Raw genomic sequence first — 25,364 nt, 5'->3', positions numbered from 1 at the left:
CATAAAATTCTTTTGATATACATTATCTGATGAGCTTTATGTATTGTTTTCAGAGTTCTCACAAAATCTATGATGGATGATGTGTTGAGCATACTTTCATCAAGTCTTGATTTTGCTGACAACAGAGTGCCTCTTGGAATATGCGATACTTGCCGAATAACCATAGGAAAGAAGAAGAATGGAGCAGAAGTCAATTTACCACCTCTTTTTGACTTCACAAAGTTCGACCTTCAACAAGAGACAACAACTGTGACTGCCTAATCTGCCAGATTGGTCGAATGAAAGTTTTTCAAAAGCACCCACTTGAAGATCAAGAAAAATTGGAAACAGGCCAAACTCAAAGAAGATGCTCAGACTGCCTCTCCATTATTGGAAGAGGCATCTCACACAACTGTAACACATTTACATTTCGAGAAAATATGAGACAACTAGCCATCACGGATTCTAAAGTCTCTGAGCAAATTGCATCCACTATTGTTGCAGCCAAAAAATCCTCTCCACATGGGACAATCAGACTGTCTCATGCAGGTGGTGGTCGCCCCCTACCACTAACTAAAGGTGATTTAAGTATCTTTCAATTAGTGAAACATAAGTCAACTGAGTGAGACAGTTGCTTTTTGCTAGAGTTAAAAAAATTTAATGGCATTATTATGAATGTAATACAATCAAGACAATAATGTGATGTAATGATAACTTTCAGGTTCATTAAAAACAAAAAGACTCTTTGGTGATGGTCCTATCTTGAGCACTCAGGATCATGTGCAAGTGCAAGTTAACACAGGCCTGTCAAACACAAACATGAAGAAGTTTGCATCAACCATCCATCACGTGTCCAAGGGTCAGATTTTGGAGCCTAACTTTCATGAAAAATTTTGTGATGCAGGAAAACAACTCAAAGATCATTTTATCCAAACAAAAATTCAGGTCAGTAATGATAAGTTGCAGAAACGCCAACAAATTGTTGTGCATTGCAAAGATCTTGCAGATCTCCTCAATGATGTTCTGTTGAGAAGACAAATCTATTCATCACACATTGTAAAGCTTGGCCTTGATGGTGGTGGTGGTTTCTTGAAAGTAAGTTTGGGCATTCAAGAGGCAGAGCAGAGCATGGAGGCAGGGTCACCACCAAACAAGAAAACTTTAGCCACACCAACTGCCAGGGACAGTGGAGTCAAGAAGCAGCTGCTAGTTGCAATTGCTGAGGATGTGCATGAAAATTACAGTAATATTCAAAAGATCCTCAATCTTCTTGTAATCGAGAAAGTTGACCTCCTTCTCTCAACAGATTTGAAGTTAGCCAACATTGTTTGCGGCCTTCAGTCACATGCCAGCTCTCACCCTTGCACATGGTGTGATGCCTCTCACAAGAATTTAGCCCAATGTGGCACCCCTCAAACATTTGGCTCTTTGAGACGATGCTTTGAGGATTTCAATGCAAATGGTCAGGATTTGAAGAAAGCTAAGCTATTCAAAAATGTTGTCAACCTGCCACTTCTAAATGTACCAGACAGCACACTTGTCTTGGACGTCATTCCACCAATGGAACTTCACCTACTTCTGGGTGTTGTAAACCATCTTTACAACATTCTAAGGGAGTCTTGGCCAAAAGTCTCAGCTTGGCTAAATAATCTACATATCAAACCACAGCCTTTTCATGGTGGGCAGTTTGCTGGCAATGAATGCAAGAAAATGCTGAAGAATGTGGATCTTCTTCAGAGAATGGCAGAACAAGATAGCGCATTTGACATTTTTGATACAATTGACACACTGCAAAAATTTGATTCTGTGGTTTCTGCATGCTTTGGAAACAAATTGGAACCTGACTATGTAAAAAGAATTGATAAATTTCACACTGCATACTTGTCTCTGACAAGAGGAAGAGTCACTCCAAAGGTTCATGCAGTATTTTTCCACGTGAAAGAGTTCATTGAAAAACAAAAGGAACCACTAGGAAAATACAGTGAACAGGCAGTAGAGGCTATGCACCACAACTTCAAATTACACTGGAGTAGATACAAAAGGCCAATTGATCATCCTGAATATGGGAAGTGGCTAGAAACCTGTTTGGTTGACTACAGCAGCAAAAGCTTGTAAGAAAGAGAAAAGTATGAATACTAGAAAATAGTGCACATTTTCTAATACTTCAATGAGAAAAACTGCTTTTTTCACTCTTGGATAACTTGTTGAGTAAAAGCTGTAGAACTCAACCATAACTTAAGGATCATTGATGAAACTATCAAAGATGCAATTTTCCGTTGTAGTTTCTTCTGATTTTGCAGATTATTTTATAGCAACTATTGAATATCTTTTGTTTTAGAAAAAAATAGTGTTTAAAAACTTGATTTGTTATATAATCTTTTGCAATTTTTTGTAAAACAGTTACCTTTTGTGTTTTTTATGCCAATCTAGAATAAAGAATATTCATAATACTGTAAAAATGCCAATAAATATTGAATGCTGTCATTTTCAATTTTTTAAGAATAAGCAAAATTTTAAACACACTTTTCTTCTGCGGACGGCGATAGATGATTTCAGTTTTTATAGTTTTGAGATCAGGAAAATGTCAAAATTGCTCCCACCAAAGGGTTTTTCTGGAGCTTGCCAGAGTAATTCTTTTCTTCTGCCAATGGGTGTGATAAACAAATGTGTTTTGTTTAATGTAATTTATTTCAGCTAAAAATATACAAATGAATTTATTTCTGCTAAAATATACAAACGTGGGTTTAGAAAACCTCAAATATATGAAATGCGTCATTATGAGCGCACATGAGCATTGTTATGATCGTCATTAGTATCGTTAGGTTTGCGCACAGTAAACATTCAAATTGCAGATAATTTTACTATACTTTCGCAGACATCAAGCCGACGTCTTTAAGCGACGGAACATTAGTAAATTTATTTTGCATATCGGGCGAACATCGGCCCGATGAAGTAAAACGATGCCGATCTACAGCTGATATAAAAGACATCGGCAAGACGTCGGGCCGATGTACGTGTGTTATCTGGGAAATCATAGTCAAAGTATTTAAATAGTCTGGAAACGCGGGTCGTCTTCTATGGATTTCGTTCAATAACTTGAACATTTAAGGGTGACCGGACTGAGAGTGCATCAAATAATTTTAAAATGACTTTTTCTGCCGCAGTTTCTAATAATTTAGATGAATTTGATGCTGTTTTAGCTGCTATTGATGAAGATTTGTTGGAGACTGATCCTAATTTTAGTTCGACTGTTGAGTTAGCTGTTGGAAATATTCCTAACGCAAATGAAGAGCGTGTATTTTTGTGTTTATATTGCGAAAAAAGATGTTTATCACAAGGTGGTTTAACTCGTCACCTCAATGCCAAGCACAAGGACAAGCTTATTGATAAACAGTTTAGTAAAGAGAAAAAAATAGCAGAGCTTATTCTTCATTCTAATTGCTTTCAAAATTACTTGATTCAGAGTGCAGAAAAGCTTGCCATAGATGAATGCTACCCTACTAAAATAAGAACTGAATTTAAAAATTTTAAATTGACATGTATAGAGGTCAATACAGCTTATTCTTTAATAAAAAGTATTATTGAATCATTTGATGGAAATGCTGAAAATTTTTACCCAGCTTTCTACAAAATATTTTCTGAAGCACCAAGTCCTTTTAAAAATCTTAGCCAAAACTGCACTCTTCTTTTAAGTTTTGAAGTTGCTAATCTGGTCTTGGCTCATCTGACTGGCGCCTCCTTTAATAATGATGTTTTAACATTTAAACATGAATCTTATCAGTTTACTGAAAAAGAAAAATCTATTATCGCTTATCTTAGTGGTTATGTTTTTGGTACCTTTTATCGTAGAATTAGATTTAGTTCTAACATGTCTAGTTTGTATCATAAACAGTGTTTATCATTTTTGCTTGCTGGTAAATGTACAGGAGAAACAATTTCTTTGCCAGAGCATAAACATGTTAATTTGCATGATAGGGGTGGTTTATGGAAAGTAAGTAAAGAGGTTATTTGTATCTTTACTACTGCAGAGTACCATTTTATTTCTATGGCAAAAAAGTCATCTCATACTATCAATTGCAAAGAAATAGTTGATACGTTAATTAAAGACTCTTTTGTGCTTGTTAACTTTTCAAAAATTATACATAGTTCAACTGATAAAGTTCAAAAAGAAATAGCACTTAATTTATTAGAAGATCTTCTAACTCTGTATATACGTGTTCGTACATTTTCCTATGTGAAAGATAAGTTGCAAGCTTTCAAGATTTCTAAAAGTCAAACAAAATCAAATGCATTAAGAAAAGCAATTAAAAAAAAAGTCTCAACTTTGGAACAAGGACATTAAAGACTTGGCATGACTTGGACTTATGAAAACGGCTATTTTCATAGCCACATATCTTTTAAAAATATTAATAGCATATTACTAACTACTCCTGAAGTAGTAAAATGAATACTTAATGACTTACTTTTATGATGTATAAGTTTATGATATATTTCATATTGATATTGTATAAATCAACTTTGATATATACAATATCAATAACAAAATTAATATAATTGTTTTTTCAATTTTAAATTAACAATAACACATCTAATACTTTATAGTGTTACCATTTTTTTAAATTGTAAGATAAATTTTGATATAGACAGATCTTTAAAATTGATTATTTTTGACCAATACATTTATACCAAAAAAAATTTTAAAAATAGTGTACTACATTTTTAAAAAAGAAAATAAGTCGAAATCTATATATGTTAAATTTTAAGTGAAAAATATTAATAATTGAACTCATCAAAAAATATTATCTTATGTTTAATACAGTTTTTACTTGGTTTAAATTTTTTTTTTAACACGATTTAATACTATCACTCGTATTATCTGTATAGCTAATTACATTTCCAGTTACAGGAAGAAATACTTTCTGATTTCTTATCATGTTATCATTGTAACCAAAGTCATTAACAGATGGATTATCTTTTCGTGATCCAAGTGATCGTTGGCGTCCAAAATAATTTTCAATTGGATCCTGACAAAAGCGTTCAGTTAAAACATATTTTACATTTTGCTGCAGTAAAAACTGAACAGATTCTATAATTGAATGAACTGTAATCTTCAAACCTTCATATGTTTGATGGGCAATGAACATCTTTGATTTTGAAATTTTTGAAATATCTCCAGGATGCTCTTCAATAGATTTTAACCAATCTTTAAAGTATTGCAAAAAAACACTTTGTAACCAAAAAAACCTATCATCATTTAATGATGAGAATGGAGCTAGATTTGGTTTTAGATCAAATTTATGACCATTTAAACTTCTTATATTCATTATATCAAAGAAGCTATCCATTAAGGCACAAAACTTAGCAGTGCCTTCAGCTTCAGGTGGTCCGTAATGTAATAAAACTTTTGATACAGTAGAACTTAGCACTTGAGCAGCAAGTTTAACATTCATTATTGAATATGGCGTCAATTTTATATGTTCAAAAGTGAGTTTAGGCAAAATATGTAAGCCACATTCTCTGTCCTCATAAAATATATCAGCAATATGATTCCACAATATGAACATACCACCATTCCACATATATCTTGTTCCTTCTGCATTTTTTGAGTTAGATAAACAGTTACGAACTGTCTTAATTAAATGTGGTGGATCAGATATAAAATAAATAAATCGTTTTTCTGAACTAAAATAGTTAAGGGTTCTATATGTGACATCAACATGCGGATTCATATCATCATTACGTGTCATGGTAAAATGCATTTTAAACAACTTGCGATTTGCAGAAGCTCCATCACAAGTTACAGCAATAACTTTTAAGGAATTTAATTCACAAATTCCAATTGCTTTCCAAAGCAATGGAAAAATTTGACAAGCGGTGGCTCCAGTTGTTGCAAAGTTAGCTAAACTAAATTTAAAAGGATTGACAATACTACGAACAAGAAATACTAAAACATGGGTAGCAAAATCATCTACTTTTGGCAAAGTTGCTATGTTAACATCAGCATCACCAAGATCAACATAACCCACAATCTCCCCAGTGTGCTTGTCCCAAGCTAAGTTTTCCTGAATTTTCATTTCATCCATTAGAATGACAATAAATTTTTCTTGCTCCGAAAAATCTTTGGTTTTTTCTTTTAATTCATCAATTATTTCCTTATTGAATCCACGTTTAGGTTTAATGTAATTTTTATAATCACGTAAGCGACGAAGACTTGGAAGGACAAGAAAACCTGTTCTTGATTTCTCATTGTAACGTATATCATCATACATTGCAGCAGACTTTGATGCCAGTGAAAGACAGTATCGAATTATTATAGGATGATATCTTACATTAGTTGGAGATAACCTCAAATATTTTTGCTGCTCCTCCCAAAATAGCTTCATAAAAGGTGAGATTTTGTTTTGATCTGCATTTGACATAATTGATATTAAATCATCACTTAAACTTGAACTGATAGTCAGGGCAGATTTTGAAATTGAATTTTGTAAATCAATGATTTTTTCTTTCAACTCCTTATTTTCAATTCTATAGTTTTGAATTGTTAACTTTAGGCGATCTGGAGAAGTCAATGATATTGGTGCATTAAGTTTAGCAGGCTTTTTCGCTACACTGTGCTTTCTTTTTGATGATTTGGAAGACTTAGAAATTAAAGTTTTTTCATTTATAATACAGTTATCACAACATTTCAGTTTGCTCAAAACTGAACTGAGTGAGACTCCTAGACAAATACTATAACTTGAAATAACTTTGATCAAGTTTGACAAAGTGATATTTTTCATTGAACTGTCATAACTTTTATAAACTTCATGGGTTGATGGTAAACGCCAGGCATAAATGCGAAGTATAAATGTTAAAGAAGCATCAATAAATATGTCTGTTTTTGTAACTGCATGAATTTCATCTTTTTCAAAAATATGAACGTGAGAAATATTATTATTTATATTCCAACCAGAAGGAAGATTAAGATGTACTATACGCTTAGTAAATTCTTCCATTGATTTGTAACATTCCTGGATTGAGTTTGGTTGAGTATTTAAATTGGATTTCTTATCAACTATGATTTCTGCAGATTTACGAGAAGTTGTGCTTAAAATAAAATTATCAATTCAAGTAGTTTATTTGCAATTATACAACAGTATAAACAAAAAACTATTTTCATATATATATATATATATATATATATATATATATATATATATATATATATATATATATATATATATATTCTTTATTATTTTTCAAAATAATTTTATTTTACCTTGAAATAGAAAAACTTTTTTGTGGTAAATTTATTTTTGGTATTGATCCAGGAATAAGTGCAGTTTTTAAATCATCTAAAATTATAAAAATGTACCTGAATTTTCTTGTTTCCAGTATAGATACCAACACAATGTTAATACTGATATAATATTTGTCAACTAATCCAGCTAAGTAAACTTTATATAAAATATAAAGTTTATTAGGCTCTATTAGCTAACATTTCAAATAAATATATTTTGAAGATAACGTATTATATCTGAAGTCATCCATCTAATTATACAGTCAACGAAATGCTTCCATATATTATAATTATATGGCATATACAAACCAATTTCTTGAAGCAGCAGTATATTGAATATATAAAATACTCCAATTTACTCACGACGAAGAAGTTGATCCTTTGTGTAATGACGTTCACAAATATAAAGATTTCTTTTTTCGATTTGAGCTTTCAATCCTTTGTCAATCACTCTGTCATGTGTAATTACACTTATTAACTTCTGTCTCCAGTTTGCACTATATTCGTCATCTTTTGTTGGAATACGAAATATAGACAATCCAACATGATTTCTTGATACTGAACAACCAAATATAGCGCAATTGGCTCCTGGCATTTTCAATATTTATCACAGAGTAAATGAAATTAAGTAGCAGCTAAGTACTATGTTTACAATTTGATGCACTCTAAAGTAGTCTGAGCACTAGTATTGAAAGGAACTTAAGTGTTATGAGAAAACGGCCCGCGTTTCCAGACTATTTAAATACTATGACTATGTAATAACTGATTCAATTTTAACTATTTTACGCATCTCGAACTCCAATGAATACTGAATAAAAAGATGCATATAGCTTGACAATTCTCGCCCGTGATCTATGAAAATATCACTCTTATTGAGTACAAACGTCGAATAGCAAAAATTCCATCCTTTAGAAATCCTATTGAAAAAATTTTTTTTTAAGTTTTAATACCAGCAAATATTTGTGTATATAAATATTTATGTGTATAATAAAGTCAATCTTCTTTTATGATAATTTATAAAATTATGGCTCGATTACTATTTTTTTTGAAAAGTTTTAATACCAGCAAATATTCTATCATTACGGATATTGAAACAAGTGAAAATAATTCTGTAGTAAAAAATTTGGTTAGACTAAAGCCCATTTTCCAATAACATATATGTTAACATATATGTTAACATATATATTAACATTCATGTTAACATATATGTTAAAAAATATACGTTTTAAATGTAAATTTAACATTAAAAAATGTTAAAAATAAATGTGTTTTACTAAGGACAAAAAAATTAATCCATTCCGACAATAATGGGTAGGTACTGGAAACAACGAAAATCAACGACACATGGGTCACCCTTCTATCTTCTTGGACGAACTGAGTCGTAATAGTTTATATTAGAGAAATCCTTGAAAAAGTCATTTTCAAGTATGCAGCCTCATAAGAGAAGGGAACTTCCCGGGCCTCCTTGGTATATTTTACATACTCAAATGGTAGGTACACATCCTTTCCCTTGATTTGTTTTTCAATCCTCGCATGTATTGAATCTCCCTCCTATTGCGTATGCCCTTTCACTAGGTATTTCTGAGTTACATTGATATTATTTTGGACGGCACTTGCCTTTGTCATGGGGGTTAACTTAACAGATTCCATGTCTGCCGTCAAGCAATATATTTCACCATCAACTGCCTTCTGTTTGTCCCTTTCTTTTTCAGCTCAAGCCCTATTTTTCTCAGTAATATGCTGACCGTAGTCTTCCTTTGAAACGTTGCCTGCTTTGAATGCGTAACAAGTATCACACTGATCTTTTTTGGTAACGAAGAGGGATAAACTCTTTTCTTCAAAAACTTGCATAAATATCGTAAGGGATCCATACGGTTTGTTGTGAGAAATGCAAAAGTCTTTGTATGATCTGTACAAATCAATTTTTGTATCCCATAATGGTTCTAAATACATTTTCGACGTGGATGCTCTGCAATAATGAGATGGGACTTTTGGTAAACTTTAAAACCATTCAGAAATGATCTTTTTCTTTTGTGGTATTTTTTTCTCTCAACATCCACATTGTTCAATACATAGTAAACAACAAATCTATGTTAAGTAAATACTTCAAAACTATTCATTATACTTCTTAGCTAGTAATCAATTAACTTAACTGCATTACAGTTAACAAACTAAACAATAATTACCTGAAATGAACCAGCTGGCTAATATTGTCACATGTTTTCAATGTAAACAATTCATGATACGTGGTGTTAGAATTCAGTTCTGCCAACTAACAAGACACAGGAAACAAATTTACTTAATTTAAACACTTTTCCCGGTATTATTTAACATAAGTTTTGTTAGAATCAGGTGTAGAATTGGCCATAGTTTCTTATTCACTACTTAACTCAAAACAACCAAATTTTGAGATACGTGGTGTTGGAATTTAGCAAACGATGTATATATATATATATATATATATATATATATATATATATATATATATATATATATATATATATATATATATATATATATATATATATATATATATATATATATATATATATATATATATATATATATATATATATATATACACACACACGCCGGAAAATTTACATATCAAGTCAGATTTTCATATCTAATTATAATACAATACACAGTGGGAAATATTTAAAAATTAAGAAATTGTTATGCAAATTGTACGTTTTGACACTCTTACCCTTTCTAAGATTTTTCCAATCGATGAGATTTTTGAGTCTTAATTGTACTATCGTCTTTAATTAGTTACTTAAAATATTGTTGAAAAAATTTTTAAGATGCCGGGTAATATTACTTTTTCATGCTTTAGTGCATTAAAACATCATTGGAAATTATCATAATGATCATCACCATCATGATCATCATTATATAAGCTATCAAATTTTTGAACGAGTAAGTGAGCCGCAGCTTATTTCTTAACTTTCTGAGAAATCTAGCACAAAATCATAGATTTCAAAATAAAGCAATATCCTTAGGTCAACCGATTTTTATTGACAAAATAGTGTCGGCAAATTTCACAATTTACTTAAAATATATTCGGTAAAGCTTGTTTTGAATAAGGTCAGAAAGTCTCTGTGTCATCTTTCATTGTCGGTGCACCGTCCGTAGCAACGGCAATGATATCAAGGATACATTGTTAGCATAACTTTTAAATCATTAAAAGTTGTTGTTATTACCAAAATGTTTCTGTCAATATTAATTTTTGATAAATACAAATATTTTTTAAATTTTGTTTTGTTTTTTTTAAACCAGTTTCCTGACATTTCACCTTTCACAAATCTCACATAAGCTGTAAGAAAAAGAACATATATATATATATATATATATATATATATATATATATATATATATATATATATATATATATATATATATATATATATATATATATATATTAGGGCTGGTACTGATTAATTTTTTTTTGTTCGATTAATCGTCTAAAATTTTAATCGATTAATCGATTAATTTCGATTAATTCTGAAGTCGACAGAATAACCTGCTTTTCACCACTGGTGAGGTGAAGTTGTTATCGGTAAACGTTAACTAACTACAGTATTCACAAACGTTAACAAACAAGACACTTAATGCCTGCTATACTGTATTCAGTTTAATTGACAAGTACAAGTAGGCATCACTTTAGCCAGTCACGTAAACAAACGAGGACGTTAACATTTTCTGGAAGTAGACAAGATCGCAGTTTGTTGACAATGTACCCTGACGAACTAAACAGTCTTTCACAAGGAACAGAAGTGGCAGGTACACACAGAATTGTCTGCACAAAACTGCTCAGGTTAGGGTAACGATGCCTGTTCAGTTGCCACCACATGAGGGGATTCTCAGTTTCTGGAATTACACCTTCTTCTTGATATCGTGTAAGCTCAGGCAGTGAGCCATGTACTGTTTCAGTTTCTTACGCACAGGTTCTGATGCCTCGCCAGTGCTGGTAGTATTTTCACGTTCAGCTCTCTGTCTTTGGTTACAGTACACCCGAAATGCATTAGAAAGTATTGTCCAAACTGCTTCACGTTTGTGAAGATGGTCAATATGATACTGCTTAATGGCATCTTTCACTTCCAGCAATCTGGCTAACATTAGGTAGGTACTGTTCCACCGCGTAGCTACATCCTGCTGCAATTTGTGAAACTTCACATCGTCAGACCTGTTAGAGGTACTGGCTTGGCTGGCCTTTAGCTCTGATGTATTCCTTGAACTGCGCTTAAAATGTCCAACTAGCTGTCGACATTTAGCCAGAATAGGAGATGAATCAGCTGCTTTCAAACCTGCTAGTATGCTCAGTTGAAGACAGTGAGCAATACACGGTATATGGCTGTAATCCGTCCGTCCTATAGCAGCAACCATATTTCGTGCACTGTCCGTTACGATACAACTAATTTTTTCAGCAATGTTCCACGTTGCGGCAAACTCTTCATAGAAACTGGCAACATTATCAGCAGTGTGCCTTTCTTCAACATTTATGCAAGCTAAAGCGACAGACGTCAGTTTCCACTCAGAATCAATCCAATGACCTGTTATCCCACAGTACGATTCATTGTTGGTGGAGGTCCAAAAGTCAGTAGTTAGAGCAATACTATGAATGCATTCTAGAGCTTTCTTGTGCTCATTCAACTTCTCATTGTACATCTCTCCAATGACAGTGTCGATTGTACGGTGACTGGGCAAAGTATAAGTCTGGTTTTGAAGGGCAATACGAAGCACCGCCTCTAGTCCAGCATCTTCTACAATTGCTGTTGGACGTCCAGAACTGGCAATCCAATGAGCTATTGCCACCTTCAGGTCGGCTGAGACCTTTTCACTGACAGGCTTGTTTGACTGACACGTAAATAAATTGGTGATTGATTTTATCTGAGGGGTCATCTTACGTTCACTGTCGACAACCTGTTGATATTTCAGATGATGCTTGTGCTGAAGGTGATAAGTCAGCGATGTGTTTGAGCCACGGAAAGCAAACTGTTTATTGCAGTGAACGCAGTATATTTTGTCACCTTCGTCTACTTTACCATCAGCATTCAACTTGAAAACAAAATGCTTGCTTAACTTTCCATTTAAATGTTTGACAGAAACGTTGCTTTCATTAGTTGCCGCAGCCATATTTGCAAAACAAACTTTGTTTACTTTAGAAACGGATATAGAAATGTAAGATAATGTTCCCAGGTCAGTAAGTATTTTAAAATATGACAAAATTTTAGTCGAGATTTTCAAGATACGCGCTTTCAAAATTAATTTTATATTTATCGAATTCTATTGAAAAATTCTAAATTTAATACTCTTTTTCGTCATGGCTAATGACTTTGAAACAATTGATTTTGAAAAGTTGCGTTTAGACGTTTTTAAAACTTTTAAAACTGAAAATAACTTCTTTGCGAATGATTTATATGAAAACGATATATTTTTTTTATAAATTTTTATGCTTAACATTTATCAAATTAACAGATATCAAAATATATTGTTCATGCTAAAATTTAAATTAGGCCAAGTACCATACCACTTCACAAATAATTTCTTTATAAATAACGTTAATAAATATAATATAAGAGAAACAGGTAATCTTGAGTTTATTCTAATTGAAGAATATTAAAGTTAACTTTAATATTCGAGTAGTTTTAATACAACTAGTTGTACTTAATATATAATATATTACCTATATTGAACATAATATATATTATTCACTTGTAAGGGCTTCGTGATAAGATCAGTACGATCTTCTTGAAGTCCTGTCTGTACTATTTTAATTATAATTATAATCTCGTTTATATATTTTGACTAAGGAAACTTGTAAATATTACTATTATAAATTACGAAACTTGTAAATATATATATGTACGGCAAAAAAAAAAAAAAAAAAAAAAAGTAACGGAAAACCGGCAAAAATTAATCGAAATATTACTGATTAAAGAAATTTTAATCGATTAAATAAATTAGCGATTAATCGATTAATTAATCGTTAATTTCCGCAGCCCTAATATATATATATATATATATATATATATATATATATATATATATATATATATATATATATATATATATATATATATATATATAACATAATTGTTTCCAACGCAATAAAGCCATATCAATACAAAACAAAAAAATAAAAAACCTTCTGTTGAAAAATACTATATCTCTAAAAAAGGAACACAAATTTAAGATGAAAGATAACAAATTATTCTTAAAAACATTTCTTTTTTGTCATTTGTGCAGTGTTATTTTGTTTTGAAAATTGATACTGCTTTCTTTTCAAAACTAGGTGTATTTGTGGACTGGAAAAAAAGTCGTAGAGTTTGGGTGAATCATAGGTTACAGCATTTCAGCATAAAAAATTGTTAAATTGTTGATTAAGTGCATTCTCCGCTGTTAACATACTCTGGATAAGTTATTGCATGTACGGGTGAGATTCTGTTTTTTATGTTAACTGTACCTTTTGATCAAAGCCGAAACTTAAGAAGATTAGATTTTGCCTCTCAGTCAAAATCTTGAGATTATCAAAAGAGATTTTCTGCAATTGTTCGTATCGTAAAGTTCCTAATCAAAATAGAGGGGTTTCCACTGGTTTCTAATGACGTAATAACTAACAATTTTTAAAAGCTTAACTTTTCAAAATTAAAAAAAGAGTTTAATTCCGCTGTTCTGCAAAACACCCCAAGCATCAACAAACTGAAAATTTTTTGATGAAAAAAAGAGAAAATAAACTTTATTAAGCATGGTAAACTGCGTCTGTAAAATATTTGCAAGAATCTTCAACAAAGTGGTTCTCGTCACTTTTTCACGGCATCAAAAAATAGATGCATTCTGGGATACATATAGCAGATGATTCTTATTACGAAATCGACACGGATCATTTGCTTTCTAAATTTGAAATTAGTGATGAGGCCTTTTATGTCCACAAATTATTAAATAAATAAAAAAAGTTAGAGAAATCTCCTCAATCGATGCTTTCTGCAATATAATTTTATATCCAGGTAAAGATTCTTTGTGGAAAATCCACAAATGTTATACTAAGATTGGTCATGAAAAACTTCAACACCAATTTTTTTCAATCAGTTGTTGTTCCTCTTGTCTTCTTTTTAACTAATCTTTGCATTTTCCTTTTATGAAAGTTCAAGTTTTTAAAATAAGTTAGAGAACGGCTATCTAAAAGTATTATGTAAATAGAACGCAAATATAATTTAAAAAGAATAATTTATAGTTAGTGATGTTCAAGTTTCGATTTCAAAATAGCTTATCACTCATCTCACCAAAATTACTGGCTCTTAAAATTAAAATTGAGATTTCAATCGTAGAAAAAAGATTTTTCCATCAAATTAAAGAAGATATACTTTATACTTTCATTTTTAAATTTTTTTGAATTTCATATAGAGACAATGATTATCGGAGTCTTAAACCTTCGGATAATCTGTATCAAGTTTATCACACAGTTCATACAATTCGCAGATTGTTGGTCTAATCCTAGAAATCTTTGTGAAATAATTTTTCATGAAAAAATGACTCATTGGTGTTACATATTATTCAAAAGCCTTAGAAAAAATAGAAAAAGTCAGTCAACAATAAACTAAAACTGCTAAACATTTTTATATGCTAAGCTTTTTTTTGAAACATTTATAATAACGACGATTCCCTGGAGATCTATTTAAAAAAAAGTAAGAATTATTAATTTCTTATCGAAGCAAGCTAAGACATACAATTTTTGACAGAATGTTGTTCTAATCGCACATTAAACTTCTAATTCAATACAAATTTAAAAAAACTGTAAAAAGATTTACAAAAAGATTATTACTAGTAAGTGTAATCAAAAGAGAGTTACAAAAGCATCAGGACTACGATTTTATTTCCTTAAAAGTTTAAAGACATTTTTACCTTCCGTAACAAATGTTATAAATAACCAACAATAAGGGCATTAAAAATTATTAAGTATGATCTTTTCGCTGCCTTAATAGCAAATAATATGAAACAAATTTAATCTTTTGAAGAATTTATTCTCTTGTTCTCTTGATAGTTAACACTCATTCCACGTCAGATTAACTCTGCTACAATTATTGTCCAGAGATTTATGGAAATATTGCTGAAGAACTGTGAAAAGATTTTAAACTTGTTTTTTTGTGACGATTAAAAAGGAAAAAAGGTAAGAAAATGTTTACTGTAATCAAACCTTTGTATTAATATATACGCAGGAAATAGTTCTTTAAAATGTGGATCAAATAAGGTTACGAAAACATGTATGAGGATTGCGACGAAAAATATTTGAACGATTTTGACCTAAACGAAACAATGAACGTAAAAAACTTTTTTTCACATTTAACTAAAACATTTATATATGAAAAATATTTACTATTTCAATCTAATTTCATAAACTTTGAATATTATTACATACATACCTACATACCTACATACATACATACATACATACATACATACATACATACATACATACATACATACATACATACATACATACATACATACATACATACATACATACATACATACATACATACATACATACATACATACATACATACATACATACATACATACATACATACATACATACATACATACATACATACATACATACATACATACATACATACATACATACATACATACATACATACATACATACATACATACATACATACATACATACATACATACATACATACATACATACATACATACATACATACATACATACATACATAACGAAATTTCTTTTTAACGAAATTTCTCTTTGATAAAATATTTCGGGTGGATTTTTTTATTTTTCAAAATATTAAACAAAATTTCAACCTGTACCAATATATTTTTTATTTCAAACCAAATAAAAGATTTAAATATGAAATAAAAGGATCAAACATAACATTTCTTATAAATATATATATTTTTAAAAAGTGCACATTTGGAATTTAGTGTTGTTGACACTTTTAGATTTCGAAAAGTATTAAAATGACAGTATTTGTCGAAGTTCATTTCGAAGTTAAGAAATTTTACTTACTTAAAAAGTATAATTAGTGATAATAATGGATCACGCACTCGCTTAAATTTTTTGAACCATTTTAATAAAAAGTAAAAAACTTCGCGAATCTAAATGAATATAAATGAATAAATAAATAAATAAAATAAATAAAAGAACAAATAAGTAAATAAAGAATATATATATATATATATATATATATATATATATATATATATATATATATATATATATATATATATATATATATATATATATATATATATAATAAAATAAATAAATAGTTAAGCAAATTAATAATAAAATAAACAAATAATAAAATAAATAAATAAAAATAAACAAATCAATAAAAATAAATAAAATTAATAAATAACAATAAATAACAATAAATAAGTAAATAAAAATGAATAAATAGATAAATAAGATGATTAGTTTTACGATGATTTGTTTTAACCGCTTTTTTAACACAATATTCAAAAATGAATCAAACGGCGATTTCATTTAATATATTAAAAAATGAGTTTCTTGGGATCTTCTAAAAAAGTATATTTTGTTAAATCATTGTTCTACGGTGAATACTTCAATACATCAACAAATGCTGATGTAGATTAACTACATTGTCGCATAACACCATTCATCGAGAGAAGACGACGGTCTTGTAGTTAGGTCGGATTCAATCAATTTATATCGCAGTTTTAGGTTCGATTTTGATCTTATTGATTCTTTGGACGATGTTGAAGTTCAAAAATAAATCCGATGTTGACTTTTAAACTTGAGTAAGAACGAGCCAAGCGTCAGACAGGCTCGATTAAAGTTTTGAAGACAACTTTGGTCGGATCCATCTGTTTTGGATTAGATTATGTGTCTCACCATATTGACTTTAACAACTAGCCTTTTATTTTTTGTGGATGTCGACATCGGAAAATTATTTACAAAGAAACAACGAGGCAACTATATAGAGACCATCAAGACATAATTATATAGATATAAAACAAAATGTTTGCTTTTTTTAGCGTTTAATCAATGTTTTTAGTCATCAATGTAAAAATATTTTTATAACTAATTTAAAATAACATTAAACAAATAATTAGGATTTTGATTGAGCGCCACTACACATAACCGGGTGGTCTCTCTGGTTAATAGTGTGGTGTATTTGAATGGCACAATTCCTCGAAGTTGACAAGACTAATTGCAAATTCACGAGGAAAAGTACTGATTGTGTCAATGTTTTTCACAAACTGAAGTGGGACTCCACATATGGCGGTAGCAACATTTAAAATCAAAAGTTCAAGCAGAAATGTTTATTATAAAATGTAAAGTACGTGTAATTCTAATCATCAAAGATATACGATCTGATCGTTAAAGATATTGCGGTTTTGATCATGAAAGAATACATTAGAACACTTTAAACCCTATTTGGCGAAATTTAATTGACAAAAAAATCTTGTCGAAATAAGATTGGTTATTTAAAAAAAAGAGAAAAAAATTGCAGCTGAAACTACCATAAAAAAAAAAAAAAAAAAAAAAGAAAAATAGACTAAAAAAAAGCAAACTAACCTTGTTGCTGTGTAATAATGCTATTTGGGTTGAGTACTGTTAGTTGATCACTTTTAGAATTAGATATTTATACGTTTTAAACTTTAAAATTTCACTTTTGGATATCTTTGCATCTTTCATTAATATGAATGTTATCAACATAAATTACTATTCTTCAATATTTGTGATTATACAATACGTTTGTTTAGATGTCGTTTAGAGAGATTTTATCTAATTGGAATTCTAAAACTAAGTGGTTTACAAGAGATTTATGTTTCAACTTAACGAAAGCATAGGATATGAAAAAAATCTACATTTAACTCCGTTATTTTTTTCAAAAAATGTTGCGTTTATTCGCATTTTAAGGGAACCATCAAATTATTACCCAGTGGCTAAGCAGGAGGAGAAGGGTGGCCTACCCCCCTCCCTCGTTTATGAAACAAAAACTTTTTTTAAAAACTATTTTCGTAATTAAAATTTATTTCATATTTATGTTGTGTATGTTTTATTAATGATCCAATGCATTGAAGAGCCTTTCTTTCAAACTTTACTATCTTTGAAGAGTTTAAGCATATACGTTGATTCTTGGACAGGAAATTCTGATTCAAGATTATCTTTAAACATCCTGTGATTACCATAGCTGTCACTATCATTCCATCAACTTTTAAACGAGCAATAGAAAAGACGTTGATTCCACCGTTGTTCAGGTCACGCAGATTCATCGCTCCTGCAATCGTTTGCTTGTAACCTTAAACATTTTGATGCAACATGTCCTTCAATACCACAGTTAAAACGTCGAAAGAGCTTTGGAAACAAGTTCTTTGCAACGTGGTTCAAACCTTTGCAGTTGATTTACACTACAGGAGTATTTGTTGTATGGTATCAAGAAACAGTGCAAAGAGAATCACTGTCAGTCACATCAACACGGTTCAACGCTGCTCTTATTTTGTGTAACAATATCAATCGAACCCATCACGGCTAGAAATCTTGATGATAAAACTTGTGGCAAACCTACGCCTAACGCACAGAATCTTCTGTCAATTTAGCAACATAGGCCAATCGTCGTCGAAAAATCGGAAAAATGTCTTTAGATTCTGAGTTTCAGTAATCACTTTCGCTCGTTGTTTCCAAGTCGTAGCATCGAAGTGCAATCATACGTTTCAAACATATCAAATAGTTTCATACTTGGTTCATAGCCCAGTCAGCTTGTAGTCCTCTTGCAACATATCAATGACATGACAACAATAATCTCATTAAAAACATTCTCAAATAAAAACCTGCCTTTAAAAACATCCTCCTTCTTTTATGCTGGACATTATCCCTCAAAAACTCATAAAAACCAACACATTTACAGCTAGATGGAACACACGGTGTAATATCTACTAATACATCCCAACAATATTCTTAATATGAAAAACGAGAGTGAAATCTAAAATTGAACAAGCAAAGATTATCCATAAAGTAATAAAAATCTTTTGCAGTTATTAAAAGGAGATGCGACCTAAGAATATTAAATATCTATCAAAAAAAAAAAACAAACAATAAACATGTTTTTTTGAAAGAGATAAAAAAATGGTCGTGAAAAAACCTGACCTTTAATCATGCTTGAATCTCTTTAAAGGTAAGCTGACTAATAATGCTTCTTTTCTAATACATTTATCCTATAAGAATATATAGATAGATGGGTAGATAATTTGCTCTCGCTGCTTGATTTTTTGCTCTAGCTTCTTGTGTTAAATAGTGGTTGATGTTTAATATTTATATCATGGCCATGATAAACTACATTTAATTATTTCTAGTAATGGTAAACCATTTCATTTTTCTCCAATGTAAAGAAACATTCAAAATACTGAAGTGCTTATTCTAATAAACAAGATTTGAAAAACAAATGGTGGGAAAGGTTTAGAGAATTTATATTAAGAGAACAACAAAGGAGATAAAAGTAAATACACACCAAATATGTTTAACCTTTTTGTATAAATAAAGAAACAATTTATAAAGGAATATATTTGTATTGGATGAAGAATACAATGCAGTGATGATGAAAAATAATTGCATTCAATTATTATAGCTTGTTATTCTATTATTGTAGTTTATACTGCAGCTTTCTACTGATGACTGATAAATTGCGTGTTTTTAAAAAATGCAATATTTTATTATGCCTAAATCAACTGTAAAACTTCTACAGCATTTGTATTTCGTTCAATAAAGTAATTTGAAATTACATTTTTTTTTCTAAAACAGTATTATTAACAACAGCATGAAAATTTGAAACTTTATTTTATAGCAAAACATCCGCTGCGACTGAGCATCTAGTGCAGTATGGCAGTTATTGCATTCATCTGCTTTCTTGCTATAATCATAACAGGTTCTTTATTCTTTTTCTCATGCAGTTTTTACTTTTTGATAAAAAATTTAAAAGTCTTAAAACTCTTTGTGTAGTATTTATTGCTAGGATTTTTTTTTTAGATACTTTTATTATTGTGAAACTGAGTAATTTTCTTTAAATATTATAAAAAAAAAGTCACATAAAAAATCAGTTGTAAGAATTGCTTTTGGATATCGCTTAATAATAGTTTGAAAAAAATTAGGGAGAACTCAGACAGTTTTCCACTTAATCTTGTGTGATCAAATTTAACTTCAAGTTAAATACAATGAAAAAATGTAATCATTAAAAATAAAAATAATTTAAAAGTTTTTATCAATCACTAACAGTTTTACAATCACAGAGTCTGTTGTTTTAAATGTAAGAATTGTGTTTGTCTGATGAATTATGTTATGAGGTATTTTGGATTTTTATTATTTCTCAATCAAGTCATCATATCTGTAAGATTATATTTTTAAAGAATCTCCTTCTGTTTCAATATCAGCTGTTTGTCTCATTCTTTTAATTCAATATTAGCTGAAAGGAATTTCTGGGACATAGAAATGGTATTTAAGCAGTAGAGTCATGGACAAGTAAATATCTTCCACTAACTTTTGTAAACATCAGCTGAAAAATACTAATTTTTGTAGATCTTCACATAGATACCACAATATAAATGGATTGTCATATAACATCTTTTAATATGATTATCAATATTCACTAATGTCAATATGTTCAAGCAATGAAACGCAAACATTACATGCCTTTAATTAGCATGATGAAAAGCACCTGTTGTAAACCTGTTCTTTAAATTCTGACATTGATCATTGAAGTACATATAAAGGAGGATATTTGCAATCAATTGGCAATCTTATTAACAGTTTCACAAGAAAGAAATAGTCAATAGTTTCAACATTTCTAAAGGTTTAGCAGCCAAATAAATATTTTTATTTTATTTCTTCTAAAACTGGCATTTAGAACATATTTTTCAGACAAGATGACTTCCTACAGAATTATTTCACTAAATTGCACTTAAAGTAATTTTTTGTTATGTTAATGCTATAAGCTGGAGACTTGATGACCTGCGGGTCTAAGCTTCTGGGTAGAGGTCAAAAAATGGTTGGTTACATGTATTGTTAAAGTTTAATCATGTTCAAAGCTAACAAGTATGCAAGTCATGTTTTTTAAGAATCATTCAGGCACTTTATTTCATGCAAATTCCATGTAATTATGACAAAGGACCATGTAATATTGGTAAGCAAGAAACTGTAAGAATCTAGTTGTAGTAGTTGTAGTAGTTGTAATAGTAGTAGTTGTTGTAATAGTGGTAGTAGTTGTAGTAGAAGTAGTAGCAACTGTGAAGCCGTAGAGCTTAATTATATGCGGACGAGTAGGAACAAAGTTTATTTACATACGTGGCGTTTTTTTAGGAGTTGAGTTTATGCATGTAAAGATGGCTTACTTATAATATATATGTATTTCATTACAAATTCTGGTTTTTATTAACGATATAACAATGGCGCTGCGAGTAGGGTCTGAGTTGACTTTAGATGACCCAGACAATGCGGAAGCATGGATTAGGTGCTTTGCAGCCTCCGCACGTTCCAAGAAATTAAAAGATGAGATAAACGATTCTTACGAGATAACAGACTTATTTCTGGCAAAAGCAGGCATTGAAGCAGTAAAAAAGATTTCCCTTATGGTATATCCAAGAGAGTTAGAAAATATGATATTCGATGATATTAAAACTGTTATTATGGCCCATTTGAGGCCTCAGAAACGTTTAATTATCGCTGAAAGAGTTAGATTTTTAGCATCAAAACAACAAAACAATGAAAACATTGTAGCATATGCACAAAGACTACGCGAAGCTTCACGCTTTTGCAACTTCGAAAAATTGGGAAAAGATGGCCAAAGTGCGGAAGATGATTTAGTTCAAATGAGATTGATTGATGGCCTCCAGTCTCCTGATCAGAGAATTAAAGCCCTAGAAATGTTACAAAGTGGAGATTCGCCTAAATTAGGAGCATGTATTGATTTTATCAGACAACTGGAGCAAATATCATGTTTTAATATACAAAACAACATTGGAAGCAACATAGACATACCTTTAGTTAATCATATTGATAAAAACAAAGAAAAAACATTTAAATGCAAATATTGTGGCCTTCACCACTCACCTAGGAAATGCCCAGCATTTGGAAAAAATTGCACAAAATGTGGAAAGTTTAACCATTTTAAAAACGTATGCAGAACAAACACTAAGTATGAAAAAACAGTAGAGGATATAGAGAACGATGATACTACTGTATACTCCATTAACATGAATGGTACAAATTCAGAGATTAATGTAAAAATAAACGATTATAATATGAAGATGCAAGTTGACACAGGGAGTCAAGTCACAATCATTCCAAAGAATTTTTGGGAACTTATATCTAGACCGAAGCTACAAAAATGCTATCTTCGTCTGAAACAGTTTGATGGTACAATCATAAAAGTCCTAGGTGAATTTGAGGCAACTTTGGAAACTGAATCAAAAATGGATATAGTACAAATTATCGTTGCAGATTGTAATAAAAATCATGGCCTAATTGGTATGGATGTATTAAATATCAATGTTACAAAATTAATTAATAGTATAGACCCTATTGTTCATGGGCGTTTAATTAATTACAGAGCTAATATTCTGTTAAAAAACGGCATACAACCAACTTATTTCGAATCGCGACCCCTCCCTATTCACATTAAACCACTAGTGATAGATAAACTGAATGAGATGATACAACAAGGTTTGCTCCAAAGGGTCCCTCCTGGTGGAAGCAAATGGGCATCACCACTTGTGGTTGTAAGAAAAACAGATGGAGACTTACGTATATGCGCAGACTATAAAATAGGGGTTAATCAAAAAATATGCTCAGACTCATATCCTGTCCCCAATATTGAGACGGTATTCCATAAAATGGCGGGAATGAAATATTTCGCTAAAATCGACCTAAAGGGAGCTTATAATCAAATTGAGTTGGATAAAGAGGCACAAGAAATAACTACAATTAATACCCCTATCGGACTATTAAGATGGACATGTTTACCCTTTGGAATAAAAACAGCGAGTGCAATTTTTCAGAGAGCGATAGAATCTGTCGTAGGTGATCTTATCCCTAACATGATTATATTCCAGGATGATATATGTGTTGGTGCGAAAAATGCTGAAGAACTTAAATCGAATTTGAATAAGATTTTGAGCAAATTGAAGAAATCTGGAATGAGCATAAATACAAGAAAATCAGTGAATGAAGCGAAATGTCTTTCATTCTTAGGATACGAACTGTCAGAAAAGGGAGTTACCCCAGATCGTAATCTAGTCAGCAAAATACTCGGAATAAACCCTCCTAAGGATAAAAAGGAACTTGAGTCGTTCATAGGACTAGTAAACTTTTATGGCCGACATATACAAAAATATGCTGAAAAAATTATGCCTTTAAACAATTTAAGAAAGAAAGGGGTTATATTCGAATGGAAAAAGGAACATCAAGATGCATTTGAATTGCTAAAAAGGAACCTTAGCGAAGAGCCTGTAGTAAAGGTTTATGAAATCAACCAAGATCTGGAATTGACCACCGATGCCAGCGAAAAAGCTATATCTGGAATACTTTCACAAAATGGCCATCCTGTATTGTATCTCTCGCGAACTTTATCAGACGCTGAGACAAGATATTCTAATATTGAAAGAGAAGCTTTGGCTATTGTATGGTCTACTCACAGGGCTAGGCATTTTTTGTTGGGTAGAAAATTCAAACTAATATCCGATCACAGGCCACTAGAATTTATATTTGATGGTAATAAAGAACTGCCCAAAGTCACATCCGCTAGAATTTTAAGATGGGTCATACAAATGATGGCATTCGATTACAAAATAAACTATAAGAAGGGAGAAAATATTCCTCATGCCGATGCCTTATCAAGATTGTCTTTTCTATCACAAGATGAAGAGAAGGACCAAGGGACATTTATACACTTAGTCGAGTCAGATATTGTTAACCTTGATCAAATAATGAAAGAAACGGAAAATGATAGAGTATTGATGGACATCAAAACCAGAATAAGCAAAAATAATTGGGGCAGATGCTCTGTAACAGAAAGACCTTATAAATCTATTAGGAATAAACTGACTATCGAAAAAGGAATCATATGTAATGGAGATCTCATTATACCTCCTCGAACGATGAGAAAGATGTTCATCAAATCGGTCCATGATGACATACATTGTGGCACAATGCAAACGCGATGTCGATTAAAGTTGGAAGCCTGGTGGCCTGGCTACTGTCAAGATGTTGAAGAATACGTAAAAAACTGTGAAAAATGTGCTGAAATAAAAGTGAAGAAGGAGAGGACATTACACACATGGCCAAATGAAAGTAAACCTTGGTCTAGAGTACATATGGATCATGCCCATATGCAGGGCATAGGACTGTTTTTAATTTTAGTAGACTCCTTTTCTGGATGGCCGGAAGTAATTAAGGTAAATAACCGTGAAGCTGCCACAGTGAAGGCAGTACTACAAAATGTCTTTTCGAGAAATGGAGTTCCGGAAGTTTTGGTCTCTGACAATGCTGCCGAATTTCATGATACCACCTTGCAGCAGTGGCTAAAGAAAATAGGTTGCTTGCCGTATAAAACCCCGCCATACCACCCTCAATCTAATGGAGCGGCTGAAAGAATGGTAGAGACTGTAAAGATGGGGTTAAAAGCGTATTCACCAGATAAAGGTTCATTATGTGGATATTTAAGCAGAATGCTTTTAAGCTATAGGACAATACCCCATGCAGGGAGATCAAGAAGTCCTTCCGAGATGATGGGGAGACAGCTAAGATCTCCTCTCACCATGAGTTTTGAAAGTGGAACACCATTATGGTATCGACAAAAACCAGATTCCAAACCTGAACTTGCTGCATTCATATCTCAGGCTGGTCTTAACACTGCAATCATTTTGAGGAATAACTCCTCCGGAACATTAGCACACTGTGATCAAATAAACAAACGCCTAAATGAACCTAACACACCTATGAATAATGGAGACGCTATACATGATGATCCCATCAACAATGAGAAACTCGATCTTTCCAATAGTGATAGATCTGATATACATGATATACCTGAAATACCTGTAACTAAGGAAGAACATA

At 31.1% G+C, this 25,364-nt stretch overlaps 3 protein-coding genes across 3 annotated transcripts in view; 1 reads left to right on the top strand and 2 right to left on the bottom strand.

Moving 5' to 3' along the window:
• Nucleotides 1-4,067: 4,067 nt before the first annotated feature.
• On the bottom strand, nucleotides 4,068-7,975 carry LOC149885207 (uncharacterized). The gene is made up of 3 exons (XM_090095184.1): nucleotides 7,622-7,975; nucleotides 7,238-7,313; nucleotides 4,068-7,065 (listed from the first exon to the last, which is right to left on the bottom strand). Exons 1-3 carry the CDS (start codon nucleotides 7,851-7,853, stop codon nucleotides 4,824-4,826), a joined length of 2,550 nt encoding a protein of 849 aa, XP_089951310.1. The 5' UTR covers nucleotides 7,854-7,975; the 3' UTR covers nucleotides 4,068-4,823.
• Nucleotides 7,976-11,134: 3,159 nt separating this feature from the next.
• LOC149885206 (E3 SUMO-protein ligase ZBED1-like) lies at nucleotides 11,135-12,394 on the bottom strand. Its single transcript, XM_090094651.1, has one exon. The coding sequence runs from the start codon at nucleotides 12,392-12,394 to the stop codon at nucleotides 11,135-11,137; it is 1,260 nt and encodes a 419-aa protein (XP_089950777.1).
• A 2,896-nt stretch (nucleotides 12,395-15,290) lies between these two features.
• Nucleotides 15,291-25,364, top strand: part of LOC149885205 (uncharacterized) — a 32,574-nt gene continuing 22,500 nt past the window's right edge. The window contains exons 1-2 of the mRNA XM_090095171.1: nucleotides 15,291-15,425; nucleotides 20,101-20,181. Coding sequence (XP_089951297.1) covers nucleotides 20,136-20,181 — 46 coding nt within the window. The 5' untranslated portion in view covers nucleotides 15,291-15,425; nucleotides 20,101-20,135. The remainder of the gene's footprint in view (nucleotides 15,426-20,100; nucleotides 20,182-25,364) is intronic.

The sequence above is a fragment of the Hydra viridissima genome, unplaced genomic scaffold (genome assembly GCF_058129835.1).
Source record: "Hydra viridissima isolate aposymbiotic clone 2 unplaced genomic scaffold, HvirCarnegie_v1 scaffold_8, whole genome shotgun sequence".
NCBI lineage: Eukaryota > Metazoa > Cnidaria > Hydrozoa > Anthoathecata > Hydridae > Hydra > Hydra viridissima.
Note: the sequence above shows the minus strand (reverse complement) of the source record. Positions and strands in the feature narration are given on the sequence as shown.